General features: G+C 34.3%; 1 protein-coding gene across 3 annotated transcripts in view; it reads left to right on the top strand.

Moving 5' to 3' along the window:
• LOC142352284 (uncharacterized) overlaps positions 1–26,075 on the top strand; it is a 48,390-nt gene extending 22,315 nt beyond the window's left edge. For 2 of the 3 annotated variants that reach the window (XM_075404787.1, XM_075404786.1), the window contains 4 exons: positions 13,539–13,684; positions 22,044–22,179; positions 23,147–23,353; positions 25,700–26,075. In XM_075404787.1, the coding sequence (XP_075260902.1) occupies positions 13,539–13,684; positions 22,044–22,179; positions 23,147–23,353; positions 25,700–25,741 (531 nt within the window). In that variant the 3' untranslated portion in view covers positions 25,742–26,075. Of the gene's footprint in view, positions 1–8,423; positions 8,597–13,538; positions 13,685–22,043; positions 22,180–23,146; positions 23,354–25,699 lie in introns of all 3 variants that reach the window. The other variant, XM_075404785.1, reaches the window with a different exon arrangement.
• The last annotated feature ends 297 nt before the right edge of the window (positions 26,076–26,372 follow it).

The raw sequence follows: 26,372 nt of genomic DNA, 5'->3' as shown, positions 1-26,372 counted from the left end.
CGATCTCAACTGATATATCACCAGCATGCTTTTCTGCTATTAAGAAGTGCCAAAGGAGGCCGGAAAAATGGGAGAGAAATTTGTTTTTGCCGAGTATATTAAGAGAAGCGATCAAATGGAAAATGAAAAATCCTACGATTTAATCAATTTCTTCGCAGTAAATTTTTCATGCGATTTATTCATTTCCACAAGGTGCCTATTGTCAATTGAAGAAAATAATGCCATTTGAGTGTGCTCAGGATATTTTTAAAATACACTAGCAATTTAGATGAAAAAAGTAATGAAGATATATGATGCTTTTTTCTAACAGCAAAAAATCGTTTTAACTGAATTCCATTCTTTCCAACACTAAACTCTTGACAATGGTCGTGTATAACAAAAACGTCTACTTTTACCAAGTTTTGCCAATCAGATGTAGAACAGTTACATTGTATTGTCGTTGAGTTAACATATAGTGTTAATTTGTCTCAAGCTACATAGAGGGCACAAAAATGCGATTTTTTTCATAAAATGTTACAATTTTTAATCTTCGCTTCTGCCAGCAAACATGCTCTTAATTGTAGAAAGAATAAACACACAAAAATTTGATTTTGTTCATAAATGGTTTAATTGCTCTCAAACGAAGTTTGTAGCAATTATATTAGTCCTGTTGTTTTCTATGCAATTTTTCGCTTGACTGATTTTTTGTCTGACCCATTTGACTTTTCGTCCTTTAAAAATAGAGTTAAAAGCTGACGCCCAGTGGGCATTAAGTTTCATTAGAGGCCCTTAGCGGCGTTCAGTATTTCTTCTATTATTTTAGAATTTTTTGTTGGCCCAGTCTAAAATTGAGGCTGGTTAATGTTGATAAAGGTCTTTTGCAGGACTAAAGTTCAATTGTTCAATCTTTGTTCAATTGATCTGCTAGTCAGTTACAGTTGTTCTAAATTTTTCTTTCAACTCTTTGGATTGTATTTCAGGACTTGTCCTGTGTTGTTTATTTTTTGTATGAAGTATTCACACCTTTTTATCATGACTTTGAGCTTTCAAAACGAAATAAACAAGTAAAGCTCAGCGTTTATCAAGTTTCATTAGAGGCCGGTCACCGCGCTTAGTATTCCTTAAAACTCTTAGAATGTTATAATGGTTAAACTACTGGGAAGGCCGCAGTTCAAGGTTAAAAGGACAATTTTAAGAGTTTTCGAGCCCAAAATGCTGCAACACATCGCGTTTTTTGTCATTTTTTGTTGAAAAATCAGAAAATTGAGGTTTTTTGCATGTAAAACTAAGGTCTTTTGCATGTCATAATGTTTTTATTGATCATTATAAGATTTTAATAGCTATATGTTCTGTTACTCCAATCACAAACACGCAAATTTATACTAAACTTTACAATTTTTTCTATTTTTTGTCTTTTTTGGAGTCTTTTCAGCCCTAAGTGTCAAGGAACCTCATCTAGGGTTCCTCTAGGGAACCTCCTCTAACGTGCAGTTTTTTTTCAATTTTTTTAAAAGTTTATTGCCATTATTAAAATTTTTCTAGCTCCAGGGACCCAGAAACCAGTCGTACGGGTTTGATGATAGAATATTGAAAACTTTTTATTGGGCATGCATTAGTTTTCAAACTTTTTAATATCTCAATTTTTAGCAATTTTTTATGAAACTTTTTCCATATTTTTTCAAGTTTTTAGCTTCAAGAGCCAAAGCACCTCCTCCAAGGTTTGATAATAAGCTGTCGCATAGTTTTTAGTGATAATCGAATGCTTATCAAGATTTGGATGCATCGGGGTTTAGCAATTTTTTGGTAAAATTTTTTTTTCAAAGTTTTGGAAAATTCTTATCATGTTCCAAAAGTATGGACTTTATAAGCAGGTGAAACTATTTGAAACTTGAAATAGGGATACTAAATAGTCTCTTGAGACAATGAAATAATTCTAAAGTTAACAAAATTAAGAATTTTAGCAACATTGTGTTAAAAATTGCAATTGTTTTCAGAGTTTTTGAATGATTTGTCTTTTTCTGAAATTTACTATCATTATGTCTTTTAGGTGAAATTTTTGGTCTAATTGTTCAAATTCCAGAAAAAGAAAATTGGTTTTAAACATTTTCTCCATTGTGATATCTGGAGAAACTTTTCTTTTAAATTTTGCATTTTTTCAGTGAGCATGCAAAATTTGGTTTTAAATTTGGTTTGCACTCCAGAAAAAGAAAATTGGTTTTAAACATTTTCTCCATTGTGATATCTGGAGAAACTTTTCTTTTAAATTTTGCATTTTTTCAGTTTTTTCTTTGTGATTTTATTACTAACAAGGCTAGAAAATTAGATTTTGCATAGTCGAATCTCATCACCAAAAATAATCCTATTCTTTCCTTTTCCTTCTCTTTCACGTTTTTATCTCTCTCACACTTTATCTCTTTCTCTCTCTCTCCCTCTCTCTTTTTTTAACACTTTTGGGATCTATTCTGATTCGGCCCCCCCCCCCCCCCCCCCCCAGTGTCTTTTACGCCCCCCAAATACAAATTATATGTTGTAATCTAGAACGGTACTTTGTTAAAAAAAAATAGCATATGCGCTCTGGGGGGCGTAAAAAATTGATGCTCACTAAACTAGGGGGCCAAAACAGAATAGATATTATTTCTGTTGATGCCGCACTTCAGCTGCTGTTATGTAGCGTGCTGTCATCATCTGTTCCCGTCATTAACGCTGAATTTTAGTAGAAATGTTTTTACCACAAATGAAATAACTAGCACTTTTCAGCAAATCATTGTAAATTGCTCTCAAACGAAATGCGAGTTTTTAAGCAACTTTTTGCTTGACCCATTTTTCGTCTGACCCATTTGACTTTTAGTTCCCAAAAATTAGATAACCAGGTAGCACTCAGCGGGCATGAAATTTTCTTAGAACTTTTCAGTTCAATATTCTCAAATTATGCGAGTCACAGAAGCTGTTTTATAGACTTATACTTATGGTGTGAAGGGCTGTTCTTAGAAATTGATCCCCTCACTTCAGCCCCAATCCCTGACCCTGCACATTTTTCAGTTGGTAAGGACCCCATGCTGCCAAAGATCCCCTCTCACGGTTGCTTCCCCCACCCCATTGCGCTCACTACACGCCCCCTCAAATAAGCTAAAACTAACCTCACTAAACCGTGGCTAGCTATTGACGGAGGCCACCACTCGCTGATTGCTTGAGAGCAATTCCCCCGAAGTTAGTCTTATTATACTTTTTAATCTCTAAGGAAATACACAAAATTGGATTTTATCCATAAAGTAATATAATCTTTATTCTGACAATGCCCTGGCCTTCGATTTGACAATAGGGGGCTCTGGCGTCTTGTCGTCATTAGATTACTTGGGTTTAAAACTTGGGCTTGTTAAAATTACCTTTATTTCATGGCTTCAGCACGACACGTGCGCTTTGTTCAATCGTATATTTTTGGGCTTATGAATCAATTTCACAGGAATCAAAGTTTTGGCGACAAAATATGGTATGTCAGAATCAAAAGAATTATCGACGTCGATAACATAGTCTTTGCTTCTGTCAACAAACATGCTCAAACTTGTAGAAAGAAGAAACAGTGAAATTTCATGCAAATAGTCTTTGAAAAAGGAGAGTTTGAGACTGCAAATTTATTGTACCTCTTGTCTTTCTTAAAACTGAATTTTAGACATTCATGATGCTGTTGTACTTTTAAACTACTATGCAGTTTATGATTTTACTTTCTCATGAAGCTCAAGTATGACGATGTTCGTATACTTCATAAAATGTAATAAATCAATGAAAAAACAATAATCATAATGTTTCTGTTTCTGCGTAATTTTCTCGGTCTTTTTTCTTTTTACTTCACTCGCTTAAGTGGAAGAGAGCGAACGTTAGATAACGCAGAAACTAGACTCGAGTTATAAAGAGCCGAAACAAAAAAAATGCCTTTTATTAATCTAAATTGTTAGATGATTACCAAGAAAAGTACTTAATTCGATTAATTGATTTCATATTTGGTTGTGATAGTTTCATATCAAGTCCCATAAATATCTGAGGCATGGCCATGGCCGCAATATTTTCAGGATAATTATTTATTAGTTCGCTTTCATTTTCTTTTACTGTTCCACGCCTGCTTTTTGCGTGACCTAAATTTTTCGCGTTCAGAATTTATATCTGTTGCTAAAAGTTGACTGTAAGATAAGCGGTTTCAAGGGCCTGATAATTTAGTTGTTAATGCTTCTGATTAGTACGCCGGAGATTGGGGATCGAACCTCTGCGTTTTAAAAAATTTTTGCACCCAAAAATGTTCCAAATGATAGATTAGAGTTTTGAATTGAAGTTTTTTGGCTGGCCGCGATTCCAAATCTTTCCAACAAATTTCATTATCTGTTCCTCTCTGTGTTTTACGGCACGCAATTTTTTTTCGCAGCCATTCTGGCACTGTGCCAGCTATGTTAATTACCTTTTAATTACCTCAATCCCAAATTGCTCGGATTACCCTTTCATAATTGGTTTATTTTCAGTTTCAGTTATCAATTTCAGTAATATTTGACCAGAAGCGGAAAGTGGATTTCTATTTCAAGTGATTGAAATCAAAATTGAAATAGTTTATCGATTAAAATGTTAGAAAGCGCCGAAGCCTGAATTGATTTAAAAAGCCGAAAACAAGAAGTTACCTTTTTGTTACCCTATTTTGTTAGTTGGTTACCATGAAAAGTACCTAATTGGGTTAATTGATCTGATTTTCGGTTGTTACAGTTTCTTATCAAGTCCCATGAGCCGCTGAGTTTTGGCCATGTCCCGCGATAATTTCACGATAAATAATTTTTAATTGGCTTTCATTTTTTGCGAGAAAATATTAAAATTTCTTTTCTCAAATACTCGGTTTTGATTGGTTGAGAATTTGGTAGTCTCATTTCAGAAGGCAATTTAATTATCTGAATTTATTGACTAATAATTTCAATAAATTTTCGGCTCTCCTTCAACCGGCTTTCTTAACTACTGCTCTCTTTCAATTACTACTTCACTCAACATTTAATCAGAGATACTTTCCAATGAGTTTTTAAAATTTATTACATTGGTTATTCAATGGTTGGACCATTAGGTGCAGAGACACATTACCAATTCTCCTTGTGCTCCTCCGGGTGACGTATTTATTGCTGGAGTTTTTCTAGAATTGATACCTGGTTGGAAAATTTGAGTGATAACTGACCAAAAAACTGGCACGAATTAATAGATGAGTGGTCTGAGCAAAATACAAGTGGCTGTTTTTTCCGAACAGTTGAAAAATATTGATGTCAACGCCACATAAATTAACAACAAAAACTTTATGGTTTTGGAAAGCAGAATAATAACGTAAAGCATTAATTGTTCCGACCCCCACTTTAGTGGGGAGGGAGGAACTATATACTCAACTGGGTTTTTTTTGTTCAGTCAAATTTGGCCGATCGATATATTCATTGTAGAGAATTGTGAGTGGTATCATTAAAAAGCCCGTCCAGCGTAGAATACGGAATTAAAAGATTTTTTCGATTTTTGATTTTTACAGGGAGTTATCGAGGTTTCAAGTTTTGAGAACTTTCGACTGTTTTTGTTCACATTTTCAGTAATTTTTGCTTAAATTTGGCACAATTTCGCTAATATAATTCCAAATAAGTTAAATCTTTTAACGGCAAAGTGTTGTTATTACCGTTAGAGATAGAAGATTGTTGCTGAATTGTTTGATTGAAGTTTTTTTCTGGCTAAAATTTTTGACAAAATTTTCAAAATTCAAACCTTTTTCATCAAAAATGGCACAAAATATGCATTTTTTGGTCCACTTTGTTAAAGTTTGCCAGACTTAGTGACCTAGAAACCTTAACACAGACTCCCTAATCTCAGAAAGATCATTAGTTGCAAATAGGCGCCGTATGAAAGTCTTCTGGAATTAAAACATGGCCGTTTTTTGGCAGATTTAACTCGATAATTATACAAAATGCATCGTTGTTTTTTATAATATTGGAAGAATTTCACTCAACAATTGGTCTAATTTGCAAAAACTTGGAACAGTTGGTCGGTTTGCTGGGCGCGCGACAAAATCAGGGAGAGGTTCGATATTATCATGGATTCATAGAATCAGAGAATTTTTGGTTTTTCTTTTGATGCTGCCTTTTTTCAAAATAATTTGCTATTGTTCCTTTAATGTTGATTACCGACAATATTTTTTATTCACGGCACGGTTAATGACAGGTAAAATTTAACTGAATTCTTGTCTTTTGCTTTCAATTGTTATTCTTTTGGCAGTCTGATTTTTAAGTTTAACCACTCAAAGATAAAAATTTCTTCCTCAACAGGTGAAGTTAAAACTTTTATATTCATTCCATTGTTACCTAATGTCTCTTATGTTATTGATCGTATTTGTTTTACGGAAAATTCTGTGATTTTTTGAACTCGTCAATTTTTATATTATTTTCATCAACATTTTGCTTATTCTCAGTAAGTACAAGTCAACCTTTCCTCCTTGTAGAATAAAAACTAATTTTGAAGCCGATTGTTTCAACAGAAGGTTTTCTTGCTTTTGGTATTACAAGTTTTCAAACAAAATTTTCTGATTTTTTTGCATAATTGCCCATTTTTGCTGTTGTTTTCGTTTCTTTTGTAAATTTTCACATTATTTGACAATCTAACTGAAAAAAATTTTAAAACCTCTGAAACTGAACATATATTTTGTTTGCATAGCATATGGTTTGAAGGGCTGCGACACCGTTCTCTTGCAGAAATAGGTGGAATTTTTTAATTTCGCACTTTATTTGTTGTTAAATTTTGTTGTCATATGCCAAATAATGAATAATGTGTAATTAAAGATTTTAGTGGCCAACTATAGATAAACAAATGAACTTAATAGCTGATATCGGTAAATAGCTTATGGTTATTTTGACTGTCGAATTAAATTTCTAAAAAAAAGTAACAGTATTCGTCAACCTATCACTTTTGTCTGGTTTGCGTTTTTTCGTAATTTACTATGTTGTATCATTTCCGTAAATTAGCTTCATTATTCAGAGCTTTTTTAAATGTTTTGTTCAATCAAAAAATAATTTTTCTGTTGTTTAAAAGTTTTAAAGGATGTCTTCATGGCTTAGACAATTTGCTTCAGATGAATTTTGTGAAGTTTAGATACTTTTCAGTTTTTGTGGTTTTTGCTGTCATTTTGCATTGTGTGATAGTCGTTTTACAAAAAGACGTTATGATGATCAAAGGAGACGCAAATAAAGATGTTATATTCTCGTGGTTATTATCCTATAAATTTATTGTCTTCAAAACTGTGGTCTCGTAAAGTTGTTTGTGAAACTTATTAGGTCAGCTTGTATTTAATGTCATTTTATAGTCTTTTGATTTAGTCTCAATAATAACAGTTGCAATCAGTTTTTTGAGTAGTTGCAAGACAGACTGTCTACTCTTTTATTCGAAAATTTTGTTGGCTATGAATTTTGAAAATATTTGTTTTTTTAAAAAAAAGAGAGATTTTTGAGATCTGCCAATTTTATTTCTGTTATTTTGTAGCTAAGAATCTCTATATACAATTCACAATATATATCTATTGAAACACAATTTGCTCTTCATAGCGGTTTTATTTTCCTCAAATGGTCTTTCTTCTTGGAACAACCAGTTTTTGTGATTTTTGCATTTTTGCCCCTTTTTTGTAGGTGTTTGTTTTCTTTTCACAGTATCAAAAGAATGGGCGTCTTTTGATTTACAAATGTTGTCACCTGCAAAAAATGCAAACGAAGATTTTAATTTTTTTTAGTTATCAGCTTAAAATTTAATTGATTGGGGGGACATCGTATTCGTGCATAATTTTTTGTGCAAATTTTTCGTTTTTGCCTGTGTTTGTCGTTCTTTTTGTAGTCGAATGACATATCCTGGATAATATTTGTATAATATTAATAGGCCCTCTAGAGTCTATTGTTTTATATTTTTAGTAGTTTGATGAACGATATGTTGATATGTTAACTTTTTATCTCATATGGTAGACAATTAAGTGAAACATGTAGATGTGCGGGGTCGGAACTTAATGTGCGAACGCACATTACCGAGCCTCCTTGTTAGAAGAATAAAATTAAATATTCAGTTATTGTTTAACACAAATTTAGTTTTCGCGTCCTCTTTCGCGTCCAAATTTAGTTTCTGGTCAAAATAATTTGACCGTTTATCGTTGAACGTTTGCTACACGTTTACTAAATATGGAACCTTTTAACCCTACTTTGAAATTATTTCTGCATTATTAACTTTATCCACAAAATTGATACCAAAAGCAACAACCAAAAGAGAGATTACACACTTCAATTTTTTTTTGCGGTTTTTGCGGTTAAGAATAGAAAGAATTGTTACCCCTAAAACTACCCCTAAAAATGGCACTCGATTGAAAACTCTTGGCCCGAGGGAATGGGAGGTGGGAAAAGGAAATGCCCTGCCATGTTTTGCAGTTTCATTGGCGGAGTTTGAGGGGATAAAACAGAAGCAGAAAGAGCACAGCAGTTCTTACACTTCTGAGAGCACTTTGAAAAGGTCTTCGATTGATGTGGAGCAATATCTGCACTCTGAGTTCTTCCTAATTTTGAAGGATAAAATGAAGTTGATTCGTGAACAGTTCATTCAGGTCTGAAAATGTCTTTGTTACAATACATCTGTTATCATACCAACTCACATGCGCAAAGGCATCATGATAAGACAATTATATCACTCAATTTTCTAAGTAGAATCTAAACACTGAGCGAGCCCAATATGAAGCTGTCCCTGATAAGAATCGTGCTTAAATTGGCAATGAACAGACATGTTGAGACTGAAATTGCTATAATTATTAGTCTTAAATTGAGGGCCAATCTTGGCTCCGTTTCAATTAGCCCCGGTTTGCACATCATAAAAAGGTCATATATGATTTCTGGGTAATCATAAAAGGATCTTCAATGAATGTGGAAAACACTATTGGCGGAGCTGTAATTGATTATCAAGAGTGAAAAATGCAAATAAACCTCGCTATCACTTAAATCTTGAGATCGTTTCTCACCGGTAATCATGCAAGAACCATGCAATTTTTTTTCATAACTGGGTCACCCCTCATTCAACTTTCTTTGATATCGATTATTAGTAATCGTACTAGGATACGTATGAATTTTATGATTTCTTAGTAGTTATACAAGGATCATACGAAAAAGTTAACATTATGCCACGCATTGGAAAAGCACATGGCCAGTAAAAACTGTATGATGATTTAAGTGTTATAAGAATGCCCCATGCAGATTACTTCTTGGAAATCGCAAGGATACTTTCCATGCCTGGTTCCTACTAGAAAATAGATTATGATTTGTATGACATGATGTATGATCTTCGGATGAACCCTATAGTAGCCAAGGAGTTGATATATATGTTATTAAAACTGTAAACTTTAATGGAAACTTAGGAAAGATTTACTCCAAAATCGTTGTCATAAATAGTATAGAAAAGATAGAAACTAATTTTATTGTTTTTTAAATCTATAACTTAGACAAGGCGGCTCGTTAATATGCGTTCGCACATGATGTTCCGACCCGAGCTCATCTACATTTTTGACTTAATTGTCAACCAAATGAAGAAATAACAAAAATAGATGCTTGAGTTTAAAACAATCGTTACACAACCAATCTATTAACTGAATTAAATAACACCATGCCTTATTACAGCGCCAATGAGATCTGACCTTAGAGAGACTGTGAGAAACAACAAAAAAATAGCAAAAACAAAAACTTTACGGCAAAAACTGAATATCTAAATTTAAAAGCACATAGTCACAACGTCAAAAAGCAAAATGCAGTCAGACAAAACCTTAACTACTCAAATTTCATTTGTCCTAACTATACAGCGGACGGAAAGTTTTCTTAATGAGACTATGTTACAAGTCAACAAAGAGAACGATAAATGAGGCGAAATTCAAAACTTAATCAACATTTTTTAAACCAAGAAATTTCAAAAGTCTTAAGAATCGTTAGCTTTTAACTAAATAATCCTTGCTAAATTACAAAAAAGTTACTAGAAAACCAAAAACCTTTGTCTTTGGGTAGTTTAAGCCTTAGAAACGAACTAAACAAAAACCTAAAATATTAGAAACTATTTGCGAAAACACAAACTATTGCTACCATTAAAATCATTAGCTATTATCTGAATATTATGTACTTTTAATTCAATTCTCATTTCTAATGGTTCGGCTTCAGGAATTACACTGAGAGATGAAATCTTTGTTTGGGTCACATCTGTAAACCATTGGGATCTGTTACTACGAGATTGTTCTGAAAGAAGAGAAAAAGAAGCCCAAAAAAAGAGACCATCCAAAAAACGTTTAAAAAAACGCATATTGTCCGACAAACAAAGCATCGGTGACGAATAATATCAGTAGATATGTTGTTTTTTGGAATACAAGAAATTGGATGTGACCTCTCATTGATGAAAATAAGTTACAATTTGACGAAAAGAACAAAAAAAAAACAAAATGTTTGAAAATGTATATCGAAAACTTTAAGAATAAAGGCTGTAAACTGACTGACTGATTCGGATTATGTCAAAAATTCAATCCTCAGTTACAAGCCTAAGAGACTTGTCAGCAATTTACGGCTACCTAAAGAACAAAAACACGCAAAAACAGCAATTTCAAGAAAAAAATTGAGCGAGAAAAGTGTCGAAGGCAATAAAAAGAGAATTTTTCACAAAAACATTTTCTATGTTCAAATAATTTTTAACAGCAATGGAATTCTTTTTTTAAATCAAAATAGTTTCAAATAGTCAAATATGAACAAATACATTAGTACCACGAAACTTTTGCGAAAACTCGTAGTATCAACGGCATTAGTTTCGTTAGCTTTCAACGGAATCCAATAAATACAACAAATCATGCCTCCATGGGACAACAAGTTTATTGGCCATTCATATTTGGTCAATAAGACCTTACAACAAGTTATTGAAGATGAAAACAACAACAAAGACAGGCAACAACCAAGAGTTGATTAGAAAAGTGCCAGAAGAAAGTGTCGAAGCAATAAATCAAAAATTCTTCTCTGAAAACTTTATACATGATCGGTTGAACGTTTTCCCTCAATCAATGGGAACTATAAGTATAAGGATAATGTGATAAAATTTCAATAGGATCAAAAAATAAAAAATGCCCAAAAAATAAAAAAAGTTGAAAACTAGTGGCATTGAAGTTTTAAAACTAATAGGTAGAAGATAAAACCACTAACCAGAGTTTTTTTGGCTGAATAAGAAATTAAAAAAGATATTCTAAGTACTAAGAGTGGCTATCAGTCCACTAAAAAAGTTTAGTATCGGTTAATTTTCAAAAAAATTTGGAATCTTAACAGCCATTAAACTCAAAAGCTTTTAACGGAGGTCAATAACTACGCTCAGAAATAACACCATGGCTGCAAAAATATGTTTGTCATGCATAGATAATCAGTAGTACATCACAATAAGTCATTAGATTATGAAAACAACAACAGAAACATGCGAAAACCAAAACTCAGTAGAAAACTGCGAGAAGAAAATTTCGAAGCCATTTAAACCATTAGCTTTTCTCTGAAAATTTTATCTGTGATCCACTGAATGTCCTTTCTAAGCCAATGGGATTAGAATAAAATCTGGATAAGGTGTATAATATTTGCATATTGTGATAAGAGTTCAAAAGTAACCAATAATACAAAAATATCCCATTTCTTTTTAAATTTTGAAATCTTGTGTTATTGAAGTCATATAATCAATAGTTAGAAGATAAAAACGCCATCGAAATTTAATTTAGTTTCTGTAGAAAATAAATAGGTTCTGTCAATATTGAGAGACTAACAGTTCACCAAAAGATTGGTTAATGTTCAAAAAAGATCTTCGAAAAATTAATTTTTAAATTCTTAAAAGCCATTAAATTCGATAAATTTCAACGGAAGTCCAAAAAATACGCTCAAATATGCTTCAATAGGAGTAAGGAGATGCTTGTCATGCATAGGTGATCAATATGGAATCACAACAAAAATTATAAGTCTTATGATTATGAAAACAACAACAAAATCAGGCAAAAACCAAAAATTCGGTAGAGAAGTGCGAGAAGAAAAGGTCGAAGCCATTTGAAACCATAGGCTTTGCTCCAAAAAATTTATCTGTGATCCAATGAAAGTTTTCTTTTTGAAGCCAATAGGAGCTGTCAATAGGATAATGTGATAAGATTTCAAAAGTAACCAATGATACGGAAATATCCAAAAAAAAATTTTTAAAACTTTATGAAATCTTGTGTCATTGAAGTCATATTACTAAAAGCTAGAAGATAAAACCACCAGCTAGACCAAATTTGGTTACATTAGTATGGAGGAGGGTGCTGTTATCACAGAGACTGACTTACAGTTCATGATAGTAAGTTTATGATTGGTTAATGTTCGAAAAAATTTTCGAAAATTTTTTTTTAAAAGTCTTAACAGCCATTAGTTGTCCACTCAAAGCACTAGATATGCTCATTTAAATCTCATTACGGAATATATTGACCTGTTAGTCAATGAGTCAATGCCATAAGACTCCATGAAGTCAGTAAAACCTCAAAAAGATATTCAAAAATTCATTTAAAATTACGAAAACTCGGAGTCGAATTTAAAGAAAAACATGATCAGTTCCTTGAAAACGATTTATTTTGTTCATTGGGCTTCATTTGACGGTAAAAGAGGTTTTCCATTAATGGAACCTCAATATGAAAAGTGACTGACTTGTCTCTAGGTGACTTAAGAAGCAAAAGAAGTAGAAAAGTTTTATAAAAAAAAAGATCTCTCAAAAAATTTCGGATTTTTATGATATTGAAGCTCCCTATGAGACCAGAACTAGTCCTTTTTATCGGCTTTAGTCCATTAGGAACACGAAATTGGTTCATTTTTGGGCAAGAAATTTAAGTTTGAAATACTAATTTTATAGAAAATATCTTAATTTGAAGAAAAATCACACTAAAAGTGAACAAATATCCTGTTGTTCACACAAAACTTCAAACCTCAATAACTCTTCGAAAAAAAAACGAAAATCAAAAAAATCTTTTTAATTTTGAATTCTACGCTGGACCAGCTTTTTAATGATACCACTCACATTTCTCTGCGATGACTATATCGATAGGCCAAAATTGACTGAACAAAAAAAACCCATTTGAGTATATAGTTCCTCCCCCCCCACAAGTGGGGTCGGAACAAATTAATTGATTATATGTGTAAAATAAGAATTCACAATTCACGTAGCCGCCGACAACTTTTTACATGGCCTTGACGTAAAACTTATTGTTATATGCTTCATAAATGACTGTGCATGATTGCTAGGTCGTATAGGAAAATTTCACAATTTCTTTCGAAAATAAAAAAATACGGAATTCTTACTACCAAAAATTGAGTATGATCGTTGTATGACTATAGGGAATCTTATATGTCCTTATATCATTGAATAGGCCATTGTCAACATCTGTTAGAATCGGACAGCTATCGTGCATAATAACTTACGACACTCTTCAAACTGACCATTTCATTGTCAATATATATTTTTATGTGCATGCTCTTTTCGGTTAGTGTATAATCTTCATCCGGATGAATGCTCGTCACAAGGAGATCTCTGGTTACATAGACTTGGAAGACAGACTGGGTAGGAACAAGAAACGGAGGGATTCTCTCATCAACGGTTCTCTTCCCATGCAGCCTAACGCATCTGATCTCAGGTTCATATTTTCATATAGTTGGAAACTTGATTGAAGTTCTAGAGTTATCTCAAGATCCAATTGTAGAAATTTTTCGGCTCTCAAAAGAATTTGTAGTAATGATTATAGTCGTTTGATTAATAAAAATCTAAGAAATTAAATTCGAATTGCATCGATATGCGGTCTTTTTGACGACTCGAAGCGGGAGTTATGGTGACCAATTTCTTAAATCGATTGAGGGACTGAAACAGGACATAAAAATCACTGTAGCGCGTGATCAACGTAGTACAAAGCAAATCTGAAGACCAGAGAGATGAAAAATATGTGTCTTGTTCATAGAAGGGAGTTTAATGCTAAATTGGATCTTTTTCAACTATTATACTGAATTTTAGGACATTTTAGCGATATTTTACCCTTTGGATTGTTTTTCTGCATTTAATGGAAACTACATTACAGCCTCAAATATGCAATTTCAGAAAAACTTCGCTCAATTTCTACTACAAATTGAGTTAAACTTTTATGCCATGAAGGAGTTTATTTCTATAAAATTTGACAAAGTGGCGGGAGATACTTGTTGCAATTTTACTCCTTACTCTGAAGAGATCTCTGTGAGATGGTCATGGCTTGACCAGTGTTACAGATTATTTTGGGTGTATGTGTATCTGACGCTTTTGACAGGTAGCGCCCAGGGGACAGGTAGCGCCCAGGGGGCATTAAGTGCTCTTAGAGCCCTTCGGCTCTGTTTCAGCTCAAACTGTTTTGGAGACTTATACTTATGGTGTGAAGGGCGGCTCTTAGAGATTGACCAGAGTTGACCCCCCACTATTGCCCCCACCCCACTGTTGCCCACCAGCCCCCCCCCCCCCCCCAAAAAAAAAATTTTTTTGAAAATTTTTGTCGGTTTTTTAGGTTTCTCCAGCCTCAAAAGCTGAGGTCCCTCCTCCAGGGTTTGATGATTGAATACTGTATAGTTTCTAAATGTAATGGAATGTTTTTCAAGATTTCAACACGACGAATCTTAGCCTTTTTTTGTAAAATTTACAACTTTTTTCAATTTTTTTGACATTTTTTGTCATTATTCTAGTTTATCGGCCTAACAGAAAAATTTCATTAGGGTTTGATTAAAAAAAGTACGGGAAAATGTTTTTTGGCCTTGGATTAATTTTCAACATTTTTATCACAAATTTTAGCAGTTTTTTATGCAAGTTTTTTCACCGGCCTCAAGAGCCACACGACCTCCTTTAGGGTTTGATTATGGGCTAATGCATAGCTTCTAGACGTTATGGAGTGTTTTTCAAGATTTTAATATCAGCAACTTTTAAAAATATTTGCAATTTTTTCAAGTTTTTTGAAGCTTTTTGAATTTTTCATCATTTTTTTCCGAAACCAAGGTCTTAGGGGCCTCCTCCAAGGTTTGATGATAGGCTGTCCGATAGTTTCTAGAGTTAATGGAACGGTTATCATTATTTTAATGACTCCAGCTAATTAGCTAATTAGCAATTTTTTGATGAATTTTTGACTCCAGCTAAGTTTATGGATCTTCATGAGCTAGTGAAACTATTTAAAGCTTGAAAAAGGGATACTGGATAGTCTCTTGAGATAATGAAATGGTTTTGAAGATTTTAGTATCTGAAATTTTAGCACAATTTTGTTAAAATTTCCGATTGTTTTTAAAATTTTTAAGTACATTTGTCCTTTTTCTGAGTTTAACGATCATTACTGGCCAACGAAATTTTTCAGGTCTTGCAGATGGGTTACTTGTCACAACTCCAGAGACAAAAAATAGTTTCGAACATTTTCACTGAAAAATCTGGGAGCTTTTCTTTTAAGTTTAGCAATATTTTCCAAATGCTCGATGGTCGTTTGAGAGCAATTCGCCCCACGTTAGTCGGTTATGTACTTTTCATCCACTGCCTTTAGTTAATAACTTTTTCAATTTGGATAGTTTTTCCGACAAAGTGGTGTATATAACTAATCTGTTTTAGCTCTTTTTCGACAATTTAGCCCATCTCTTTTGCTTGTATTCATTATTCAGTGAAACTTTAACTTTTACTATGGCTGCATTATTATGAAACCATCTGAAATAGAATTACAGTATCTTTAAGAGCCTCAATTTGCGTTTCCAGTACAAAGTTCCTCGCCAAAACGGATGTCGCTTCTGGAAATTCTCTTGCTTTGTTTTGTCGTCAAGCTATTTTGTTCAAAAAAGTGTGAACACTATCACTTAAAATCTGCTTTTTGTTCATAATTTCTTTCATGCAATTTCGGTTAAAAGCACGAGTAGCGTTGTTTTTAGTCATAAAACAGCGAGTTCATTACAATTCAAAAAATTTAAATTGTGTCGGTGCGCTGTCATTTTTTAAAGACCTGTTCACTGTTTTTTTCGACATTTTCTTGTCAATAATAAGTCAAATTGCAGCGGTTATTGTAATCAGACTGGAGATGTAAGAAGAGCGAAAGGTGAGTACATTGAACGCGTGATTGTTTGACAAACTGCTTTTCAATTGAAGTAGGAAAAAAGACGTTTAAACATAAACTGGTTTTTATGTTTTTGACAGCAAAACTTCGTCACCTGAGGAAATTTGATTTCGATTTGTGCAGTTTTTTCTCCAAAGTTCTAAAAAAACATCCTAAAACGTGATGTGCGATTTCAAACAGTACTTAGTTGCATCTATTTGACAACTCCGAATGTTTTCTAAGACGTAGACGCTATTTGTCTCCGAAAAACAGAAAATTTTTGGATTCTGTTTGTATTTGCGGTAGTTTTTGTTATTTCGTCACTTTGTTTCATCAATGATATATTTCAATGATTGCGTTATGAAAACACTTTGAGAAATTGTATCAATTTGAATTAGAAATTAACTTTTATAACAAATTTGACACTACTGGTTTTCAAAAAAAATACTAACAATTTTATGGGTTTTATCAATTATCATTACTTTTATTGTTCTTTCATTAAGTGTCATTATGAAAAACTCTCAGTGAATCTTTCATCAACACTATTGTAATCGACTTAAATGGTTTCACTCGTATCTAACGATTTGAACTTTGGAACGACTTGCTTTAAAAAATACTATTTTGCTTTTGGATTTTGCCGCTTTTTCTTGATCTTTGGTGTTCTGTCATTTGCTCTCATTTTTTGTTATTCTCATGGCCTTTTCATTAGTCATTTTAGTTTTATTAATTTTCATTGCAAAACTGAAAGTTTCAAGTAATTTGACATGACTTGATTTAATTTTATTTTTGATTTCTTCGATTTTTACAGTTCGTTCAGATATTTTGTTGTTGTTGTTGTCACTTAATGACAGCTCTCTAGACTATCGAATGACTCATGTTTGACTCTAGTTAATCGTGTTCATTAATATGTTCCAATTTTCACAACTTTGACAAAACTTGTTTTAAAAAATGCTATTAAATTTTGTGGAATTTTTCCAGTTTTGTAATTAATTGCTCTCAAACGAAGTTTATAGCAATTATATTAGTTCTGTCGGTATTTTTATGCAATTTTTTGCTGGACCAATTTTTCCTCTGACCCATTTGACTTTTGGTCCTCAAAAACGGGAGAAACAGGTAGCGTTCAGCGGGCATTAAATGCTCTTAGAGCCCTTCGGCTCTGTTTCAGCTCAAACTGTTTTGGAGAATTATACTTGTGGTGTAAAGGGCCGTTCTTAGAGGTTGAATGAAGATCCCTCCACTGATGATCTCCCGTTATATTGCCCCATCCACCTCGCGCTGTTACTCCCCATCCAACTGTTGCACCCCCCCCCCCCCCAATAGCCTTCGGTGAACCCCCCCCCCCCCGCCCCGTGTCTAGCTACTGACGAACAACCGCTCGCTAAAAACACGCAAATTTAGACTATTTTGCTATTTTTTTAAATGTTTTTGAAAATTTTTGTCATTTTTTGATTTTTATCAGCTCTAGGTGTCAAGGAACCTCCTATAGGTTTTAATAATAAGTTAGTGTATAGTTTCCAATGGGAATGGAATGGTTTCAACTTTTTATCATCCCGAATTTTTGCATTTTTTGAAAAAACATGCGAATTATTTCAAAATTTTTTTGACATTTTTTTTCCTTGTTCGGATCTTTCTAGACCCATGAGCCAGACAAAACTCCTTCGGGGTTTGAAAATAAGTTACTGGCATTTTTTTTTGACACTGGAATAGTTTTTTAACTTTTTAATATCACAAATTTAAGCAATTTGTTGATAATGTTGGTCAATTTTTATGTTGTTTTCAGACCCAAGAGCCAAGGAATATCCTCTAGGGTTTGACAATAAAATTTTTTATAGTTTCTAGACGTAATGGAATCCTAGCAAAACTAGAATAATAGCAAAATTTTTTGACAAAATTTTGCAATTTTTTTTCAATTTTTTTTAAACATTTATAGTCAGTATTCAGGTTTTTTGAGCCTCTTAGGCCAGAAAACCTCCATTAGGGTTTAATAGTTAGCTATTAGAATTTTTTTGATGGCCAAGAATAATTTTCAACATTTTATTATCACAAATTTTAGCAATTTTTCTATAAAACTTTCATGTTTTGTAAGTTTTTTGAAAAAGTTTGTCGTTCTTTAGATTACTCCAGCCTCAAAAGCCATGCAACCTAATCTAGGGTTTGATAATATGTTCCAATTTAGTTTTTAGATGTAATAGAATGTTTTTCCAGATTTTAATAATACGAACTTAAGCAGTTTTTTACAGAAATATTTGCAATTTCAAATTTTTTGAATCTTTTCGAAACTTTTCCGGCACCAAGGGCCCTTGCATGTCCTCCAAGGTTTAAAAATAAGCTGCTGCATAATTTCTAGAGTAAATGAAATGGCGATCAACGTTAATATGAATCCAATTTTGAGTATATTCTCGATAAAGCTTAAATTTTTTTTCAGATAGTTTTGGAATATCATTATCAAGTTCCAAGTTTTTTTGGACCAGTAAAACTATTTCAGGCACAAAATGGGTTACTGGATGGTCTCTTGAGACATTGAAATGGTGTTTAATACATTAATATCATGAAATCTAACAAAATTTTGTTAAAATTTGCAGTTTGTTCCATTTTTTATTGAATAATTATTTTTTTTCGGAATTAAATTATCATTACTGGCCAACGAAATTTTTTAACTTTTGCAGATATGACAAATGACAGAAATCCAGAGACAAAACTTTTTATTGAACAATTTCTTCCCGGCAAAGTTTGGAAACTTTTTTTTGAACTTTGCACTTTCATTTTTCTTTGTTTATTTACTAACAAGGCTAGAAAACTAGAATGTGCAGAGTCAAATCCAATCAATGAAAATATACCGATTTCTATTTCTCTCTCTGTTGGTCAGGGTTTTTTTCTTCTCTTTCTCGTTCACGTTTTATCTCTCTCTCTCTCTCTCACTCCATCTCTCTCTCCTTTTGTTGGTGCGGCACTTCAGCTGTTGTTATGTGGCTTAATGTCATCATCTATTATTTTCATTACCGCTGAGTTATAGTAGAAAATTTTTGATCAAAAATGACCTTACAAGCACTCTTTTCTGCAATTTTTCGCTTGACCGATGTTTTCTCTGACCCATTTGACTTTTCGTCTCTAGAGCCTGTCAGCCCACTAGTCTCCAAGTATGCGATTCGCAGAAACTGTTTTGGAGACTTATATTTATGTTGTGAAGGACGGTTCATAGAAGATGACCTCACACCCCCACCCACCGCCCCCACATCAATCCCCCAATCCCTTTTTGCACCCCCGCTGCGTTCACCTTACGCCGCTTCGTTTAAGTTAAAGCTAGCCTCACTAAACGGTGGCCAGGTACTGACGAAGCTAACCGCTCACGAGTCGTTAGAGAGCAATTCACCCGAGGTTAGACGGTTCAGTTTTTTTGCTGTTTTGTCAATTAGGCATTACTGAGAGGTCTCGTTTAATCTCGAATTAGGCATAATTGAATCCACACAATGCTAATATTTTGAATTTTAAAATAATCTTGTCCTTGACACCATTTCTTTTCGAACTTTTCTTTGTATCCTGTATCCTGCGTTTGTTGTTACTTTTGATACCTGGTTTTTGCTGAAGTTGAAACAAACTTTCTATCTATTGTAGAAAAATGTTTTTGCCTAAAGTTGTTGTTTCTCAGTGGTTTTCTACAAATTTGGCTTTTGATGTCTAAAGTACCGTTGTGTAAAATTTTTTCGAAGTTGGCGTTGTTGCACATAAAAACTTCAGAAAACTATTTTCGGAAAATGGAACTGAAAAAAAATATAATTAGATTTTTTGATGTTCTGCCTACTTTTGTTAACAACTTGGTACATAATCTGTTTTTTTTTCTGGGATCTGTTCTTCCAAAGAGATTATGAAATTGTTATATTCAATGTGTTCAATTCCTTGAAATGTAATGCAGGTTTTTTATTGCTTCATTAAATTTTTGATTATGGTTTATTTACCTCACTCTCAAAAATGTGTTTCTGCACTTCCAGGGTGATATCTCTCTTTATTAAATTTAAGGGAATAAAGTCAACTTAGTATATGCCAATCTAATTGAAATCTATTTGATAGCAGTTAACTGATGCAGCATCAAGTTTTTAAGAGCTGCTAGTTGTTAAGAGCGAGTTATTAGTGAATGATTTTTTTGTTTTATTTAGTCGCCAAATTTTCATTTTGCCATATGAACTCACACTCACTTCAAATTTGCGTTTTGCATCATTCATTTATGCGTTATCCATTGCTGTGAGTGAAATGTTTTTTATTGGAGCGAAATGCTTTGTTCATTTGTGTTATTAAGTGTCTGGTCACATGCGACAGACAACAATCACAAAAATGATTTCATTGCTGCCAGTTTTGTTGTTTAATTGAGTAAGCTGTCTATTTGTCAATCTTATTGAAAAATTTTTAAGAGTAGCTAATGGAAGCAGCCATAAGTTATTCAGGTTCTTGTTCGCAGAAAAACGTCTCAAAAAAAGAAGAGAAAGATTTTAATTGATCTCAAACGATTTTTGTAGCAATAATAATAGTGCTGTTGGTTTTTTAATGCGATTTTTTGCCTGACCAATTTTTCGCCTGACCCATTTTACTATTTGTCCTCAAAAACAGGATAAACAGGTAGCGACCAGCGGGCATTAAGTGCTCCTAGAGCCCTTCAGCTCACTAGTTTCCAAGTAAGTGATTAACAGAAACTGTTTTTGAGACTTATATATGTGTGAAGGTTCTCAGAGAGGTTGATCCCAGGTGTGCAGTTCAGTACCAAAAATCACATGAGAAGAGCGTTAAAATTAGTGTAATTTTTTCTCTTTGAATCTTAGTTGTGGTTATAGTGGTATACAATAACCTCTAATAACGTCATTTGCAGTGAATTTAGTGTTTTTAGTCACACCGCACCCAACTGAAGTAGGCTGCGATAGATTAGGGCTCCCACTAGTCGTTCGAGTGCACTGTTTCCTTTGCTCCAAATGGTTTCAATATTAGATTATGAGTTAAAAAATTGTTTGCTGGTTGCTATTTTTAATTGTTCTTGAACGAATTTCATAGCAATTATTGTAAAACGTGTGTGTCTTTTTTATGCAAATTTTTCTTCTCTTTCTCCTTCACGTTTTATCTTTCTCTCACTCACTCCGTCTCTCTCCTTTTGTTGTGCGGCACTTAAGCTGTTGTTATGTGGCGTAATGTCGTCATCTATTATTTTCATTAACGCTGAGTTATAGTAGAAAATTTTTGATCAAAAATGACTTTACAAGCACTCTTTTATGCAATTTTTCGCTTGACCGATATTTTGTCTGACCCATTTGACTTTTGGTCTCCAGAGCCTTTCAGCTCACTAGTCTCCAAGTATGCGATTCACAGAAATTGTTTTGGAGACTTATACTTATGGTGCAGAGGGTGGTTCTTAGAGGTTGACCCCCCACCCCCTCCCCCATTCGCCCCTCACCAACATCAGCTACCCCCACTCTCTTCATCCCCAATCTTCACCCCTGCACATCATTCAGGCCGTAAAAACGTGCCCCCGTGCAGCGACAGCCAACCCCCCCCCCCCCCCCGCCTAAACGGACGAAACCAAACGCTCGTTTGAGAGCAATTCGCCCGACTTTAGTCGGTAACGTTGTTTTATTTTATTTTAGCTGTAAAGCAGAATATATAGAGTGCGTGACATTAACCTGTATTATTGCTGCTAAATTGCTCTAAAATGAGGTTTGTAGCAGTTTAATTAGTCCCTTTTGTTACCCCTCGCCACCTATGCTCCATCTTCCCTCATCTAGTAGACACAGGTTACCTACGCATAAGCTAGCTACTGCCGAAGTGAACACTCTCGCCTGTCGTTTGAGAGCAATTCGTCAGACGTTAGTCGGCCATGAGGTAAATTTGTTCTGTACGTCAGAAAACTCAAAGTCTCTGTTATTGCTCTAGAATTGTTTGGTTATAGTTTTATGGACTGGTCTGGATGTCAGGTATTGGATGGAGGACAACTGAACCCAACTGAAAACTTTCAAATAATCACAGCTGGAACCAATATCAAATTCAGAAGCAAGCTCACCGGATTTGTCATCGACCCTAACAAGGTTAAAAACAATTTCGTCCTGAAAACTGGTCGAACTGACTTGAAATTTAATCCTTGCGTTACACACCGATTTATATGCGACAGTTGGCTGTTAAAGTATTCCGACAGGCCTCACTTTACTAACATGATCAGTATGCAATAGCTTTGTTAATCAAGTGCAAGTAATTAGTTTCAGTCATTTCAAATATCAGTTACATCTGGTATAATCTGGTAAACAGCTTTCAGATAGTTTTTTAAACATAAATAGGCCAATTTGCGAGAATTGTAGCTCTTTCTATCTCTTGAGCCATGACAACCGGCGTTGCGAAAAAACGACAAAACCGACTCAAAAAGGGAAACGCTGTATTTGTTTGGGTTTTATTGGTCTCATCAGTTTCATCAGTGGCAATTATATTAGTCCTGCTCGTGTATCTCTTAGCATGGGATTCGCCGAAACTGTTTAAAAGATACAAATTCATTGTGTGAAGGGCGGTGCATGTTTGACCCCACTGCAGTTAAACCCCCCCCCCCTTAAATCCCCTCACCCCCCCCCCCTTATCAAAGCACCAGAGAGTTAAGTAGATTCAGATGGTTGATAGTTGTGGCCACGAAACATTCTGAGTGCAAAGATAATTGAATGTCAGATATTCGAGGGGCTTCAAACGTTTGACAATTTACATAACTCAATTCATATAGAGCAATCAGGATGAGCTTACTATTCACAAAATTTATCACAAACTTCTGTTCAAAATAAATCGAAAAGACAAAGAAAAGCACCTTTTATTCTGGTAAAGCCTGCTTTTGAGTGCTTGGGTCTGCTCAGACACGATTGGGGAAAATGAGCAAGTATGACGAACGAGCGTGAAAAGGAGATAAAGTTTGATCATGGTTGTTTATTGCCTGTATGGGCCGGTCTATCACCTCGCGACCTGGGTTGTTTCAATCAGGGGCTAATAATAAATGAGGAAATCAATTTAATTATTCCACAGGATGACCCTGGAAGGCGCACCACTCGAGTAATTGTGGAGAACCCTTTTCCTTACCTGCAGGCAGAATTCTATGATCATTGCCTGGAAGCTTCTGACACGGAGGAAGAGGAGGAGGGACAGAAAAAGGGAGGGTGGAATGGTGCAAAACGACAATCTTTGAGGAAAAGCAAAGTTCACATCAAGGACGATTCTGCCAGTTTTCCCAAAGTAAGGATTCAGAGCAGATTTGCTTTAGATGTTATAGAAAAAAGTTGTGTGAGCAAAGTGACATATATACTTGTATCTCAAAGCATTGCTATCTATTTTTGACTTACGCAACTTTGTACTGAATGCTATATAGTACCTAATGCTCCAAAATTGATGTTCCATATACATAAATGAGATAATGAAAGTACTCTAATTTTTTGGGGGGGATAAGTACTTAACATGAGTTAAGATGAGTAAAGTTTTGTCGCATACTCTTAGTTTTGCAGTTTTCTTCATTGTATGGACTCTTTTTTATTTTTGATTTTCAAACAACTCTCAAAAGATGGTCATCAGTTGGCCGACCTTTCTAATTAAGACCCAGTGAAAATCAACTTAATACAGCTTGATAAGACATGCATGGTCTTGACATCGATTGCAAAACTTGAACCATCTGGCCAAAAACTTGAAATACCAATATTTCATAGTAAATCTTGATATGATCTTATCATTTCTAATCGCTACTCGATGAATCTTGCCCCAGAAAAAAAACAAAACTCATCCGAGAACTCAAAGTACAAAAGGGGACCAGTCGCAACTTTCAACCTTAAAACCATTTATTTTTTGATAATTAAATATAAAAGCCAAAAATAGAGAGCAGGGGACATCGTTGAATGTAGCAAAATAATTACTTCTTTCTTGCTTCGGCCTCAAATCACTTTGTTTTATGTCAGTCTCATATTCTTTTAGTAGAAAAAAATTAGAAAGACTTTGAACAGCCAACTGTTATAATCTCCAATAAGAGGTCCCGCTTGATCCCTGTTCTGCCATTGGACTCAATTTAGTAACACAAGGACCTTAGTGGGGGGCATTCCCGGTGGCGGTCCTGTAGAAGGTGTGTACTATGTACTCACCGAGCTTGCACCCACATAAAAATTTTATTATAATGGAAAAAGTAGACTCGCTAGTAATTGTTCGTTAGTAAACTAACGGGAGCTAAATTTTCCGACAATTCCATATAATTCTCGATAATTGTTGATAATTTTGAAAAATCTTGACAATTCGTGCTTAATCATATGAATTCGTGCTAAATCTGGTTTAAAAGTGCTTTTTAATTTTTACAACTTGGTATATCTTGCCATGTAATAGTTAATCTTTCTTGGTTATCTTGCCAAGATCTTGTTTCTTGATACCCATGCAAAGATATTGCAAGTTCGTGCAAATCTTGATGTTTTCATTGTGAGAACCATGTTAAAATTGTGACACGATTTACCGAAATTGAGTATTTTTCTTATCAAGGTGTATCAAATTTCGGTTCACTGTAGAACCATTTGTGCTAACATTGTTTTTTCTAGCACGACTTAGCGAGCTTCCTATTTTACCATTTCTGAACGAAAAAACTGTGCATAACCCTTCCCCAGAGTTGTGCTTTAGTCGTAAAGTAACGTATTAGAAATAATTATTTGGTTGATTTGATATCCCTCCCCTTTTTATACCCCCAGGTTAAAGTCCAGACAGAAATCGTCTCTGATCAGACCGTCCCAGACAAAAGAGACTTTTGGTCAGACCGTTCCAGACGGAAGTGAGCTCTGGTCAAACTAGTGTGCGCTCGATGCCCATTGTGCGCTCGAAGTGCGCTCGAAGCCACCTCTGATCAGACAAATTTCACAGAAAAATGACCACTGATCAGACAAGTATCAGATCATTGTCCGGACGAGTTCCAGGCCACTTTTTAAACTAAAGTGCGCTCGAAATGTTCCAGAACATCACAAGGATGGATGATCTCTGATTAGACCATATTGCCAGCATTGACAAAAATCAGTTTTGGAATATTTTTCAGGTCAGTGTTTGTTAAATGAAGCGTGCAAACATAGTCCAAATGGGAAGTAAATGACAGAAAAACAAAAACAAATTAAATAAAACAATCGTTATTGTGGTTCACAAAAACAGCAGAAGCTTCAATAAAATGAACTGAACTGATAAGCGTTAATCAGTGGTAACATAAAGGTTATATTCAGCAGCATCCATTAGTTTTATAGGAAAAATAAATAAAATGAAGATAAGCAACTGTCTCCCAAGATAAACAAAATGAAAGCGCTTCTTGGATTATTAAAAATTTGAACTAATCTTTAGGCCTGCATATTCAAATCAAGCAATGCTCCGAATTTACTTTGAATTATTTGTAAAATATCTGGGGTTGTAAAATTGAAGATTTTCACCCGGTGAAGATAGGCTCCCTAAGCTTAAGCTCCTCGACACACGAAGGCAACCCCTCGACAGTCCTTTGAGAGCAATTCGCCCAACCTCTTACTCTGTGAAATGTTAGAATAAAAAATGATTGGCAATTGTGATCAAATATATATTTTTCAGAAAGGGGCAACAGTGTCCAGTGCCTCCAGTGCCACGCAGTGAGAAGGAATCGTTACTAAAATGAAGATGACTTGCCCAGACGGTTACTTGTAAACACAAAACATCAAGTCCGAACAACACAAAAGTTGGGCAAATCGACTGTTGAGTTAGCATTTGACCAGAATCTTATTCCTTTCAAACGCTTTCAATGGAATGTTATTAACTTTCAAAAGATGTCAACTCGAAGTTTTCACTGGGGCAACATTTTTTCGTGTTATTTGAGGGCTTTTCCTCCGCAATATGTTGGCTATGTTAATATAATTTATGATTTCCCAATTAACCATCAGAAAAATTGTCACGAAAGTGAGAAAAACTTAAATTTAATATAGTGTTCAACAAATTAGGTTTTTCATTAGATTATTAATCCTCGAAATATTTCGCTCATTAAGCATGTTGGATATCAAAACAAGCGAGCAAAAAATCCATTGAGTAAAAATTACGGCTGATGTAGAAAGAGCAATAGTCAAAGGAAATACGGATCGGTAGTGAGAGGAATGAGACCTACGGCTGTGAAGTGAAGAGCAGGGGTTCCAGTCCAAGTAGGGATAGAAAAAGATGAATAGCTGCCAGGTTCGAAAAAATGGAAAATGATTTGTCTGTTTCTCATCGTTCTTTTTAAGCTCTGTTTCGTTTT

This window comes from Convolutriloba macropyga, chromosome 13 (assembly GCF_964194025.1).
Source record: "Convolutriloba macropyga chromosome 13, txConMacr16.3, whole genome shotgun sequence".
Taxonomy (NCBI): Eukaryota; Metazoa; Xenacoelomorpha; order Acoela; family Convolutidae; genus Convolutriloba; species Convolutriloba macropyga.
The sequence above is the reverse complement of the archived record's forward strand: the minus strand, read 5'-3'. Positions and strand labels throughout refer to the sequence as shown.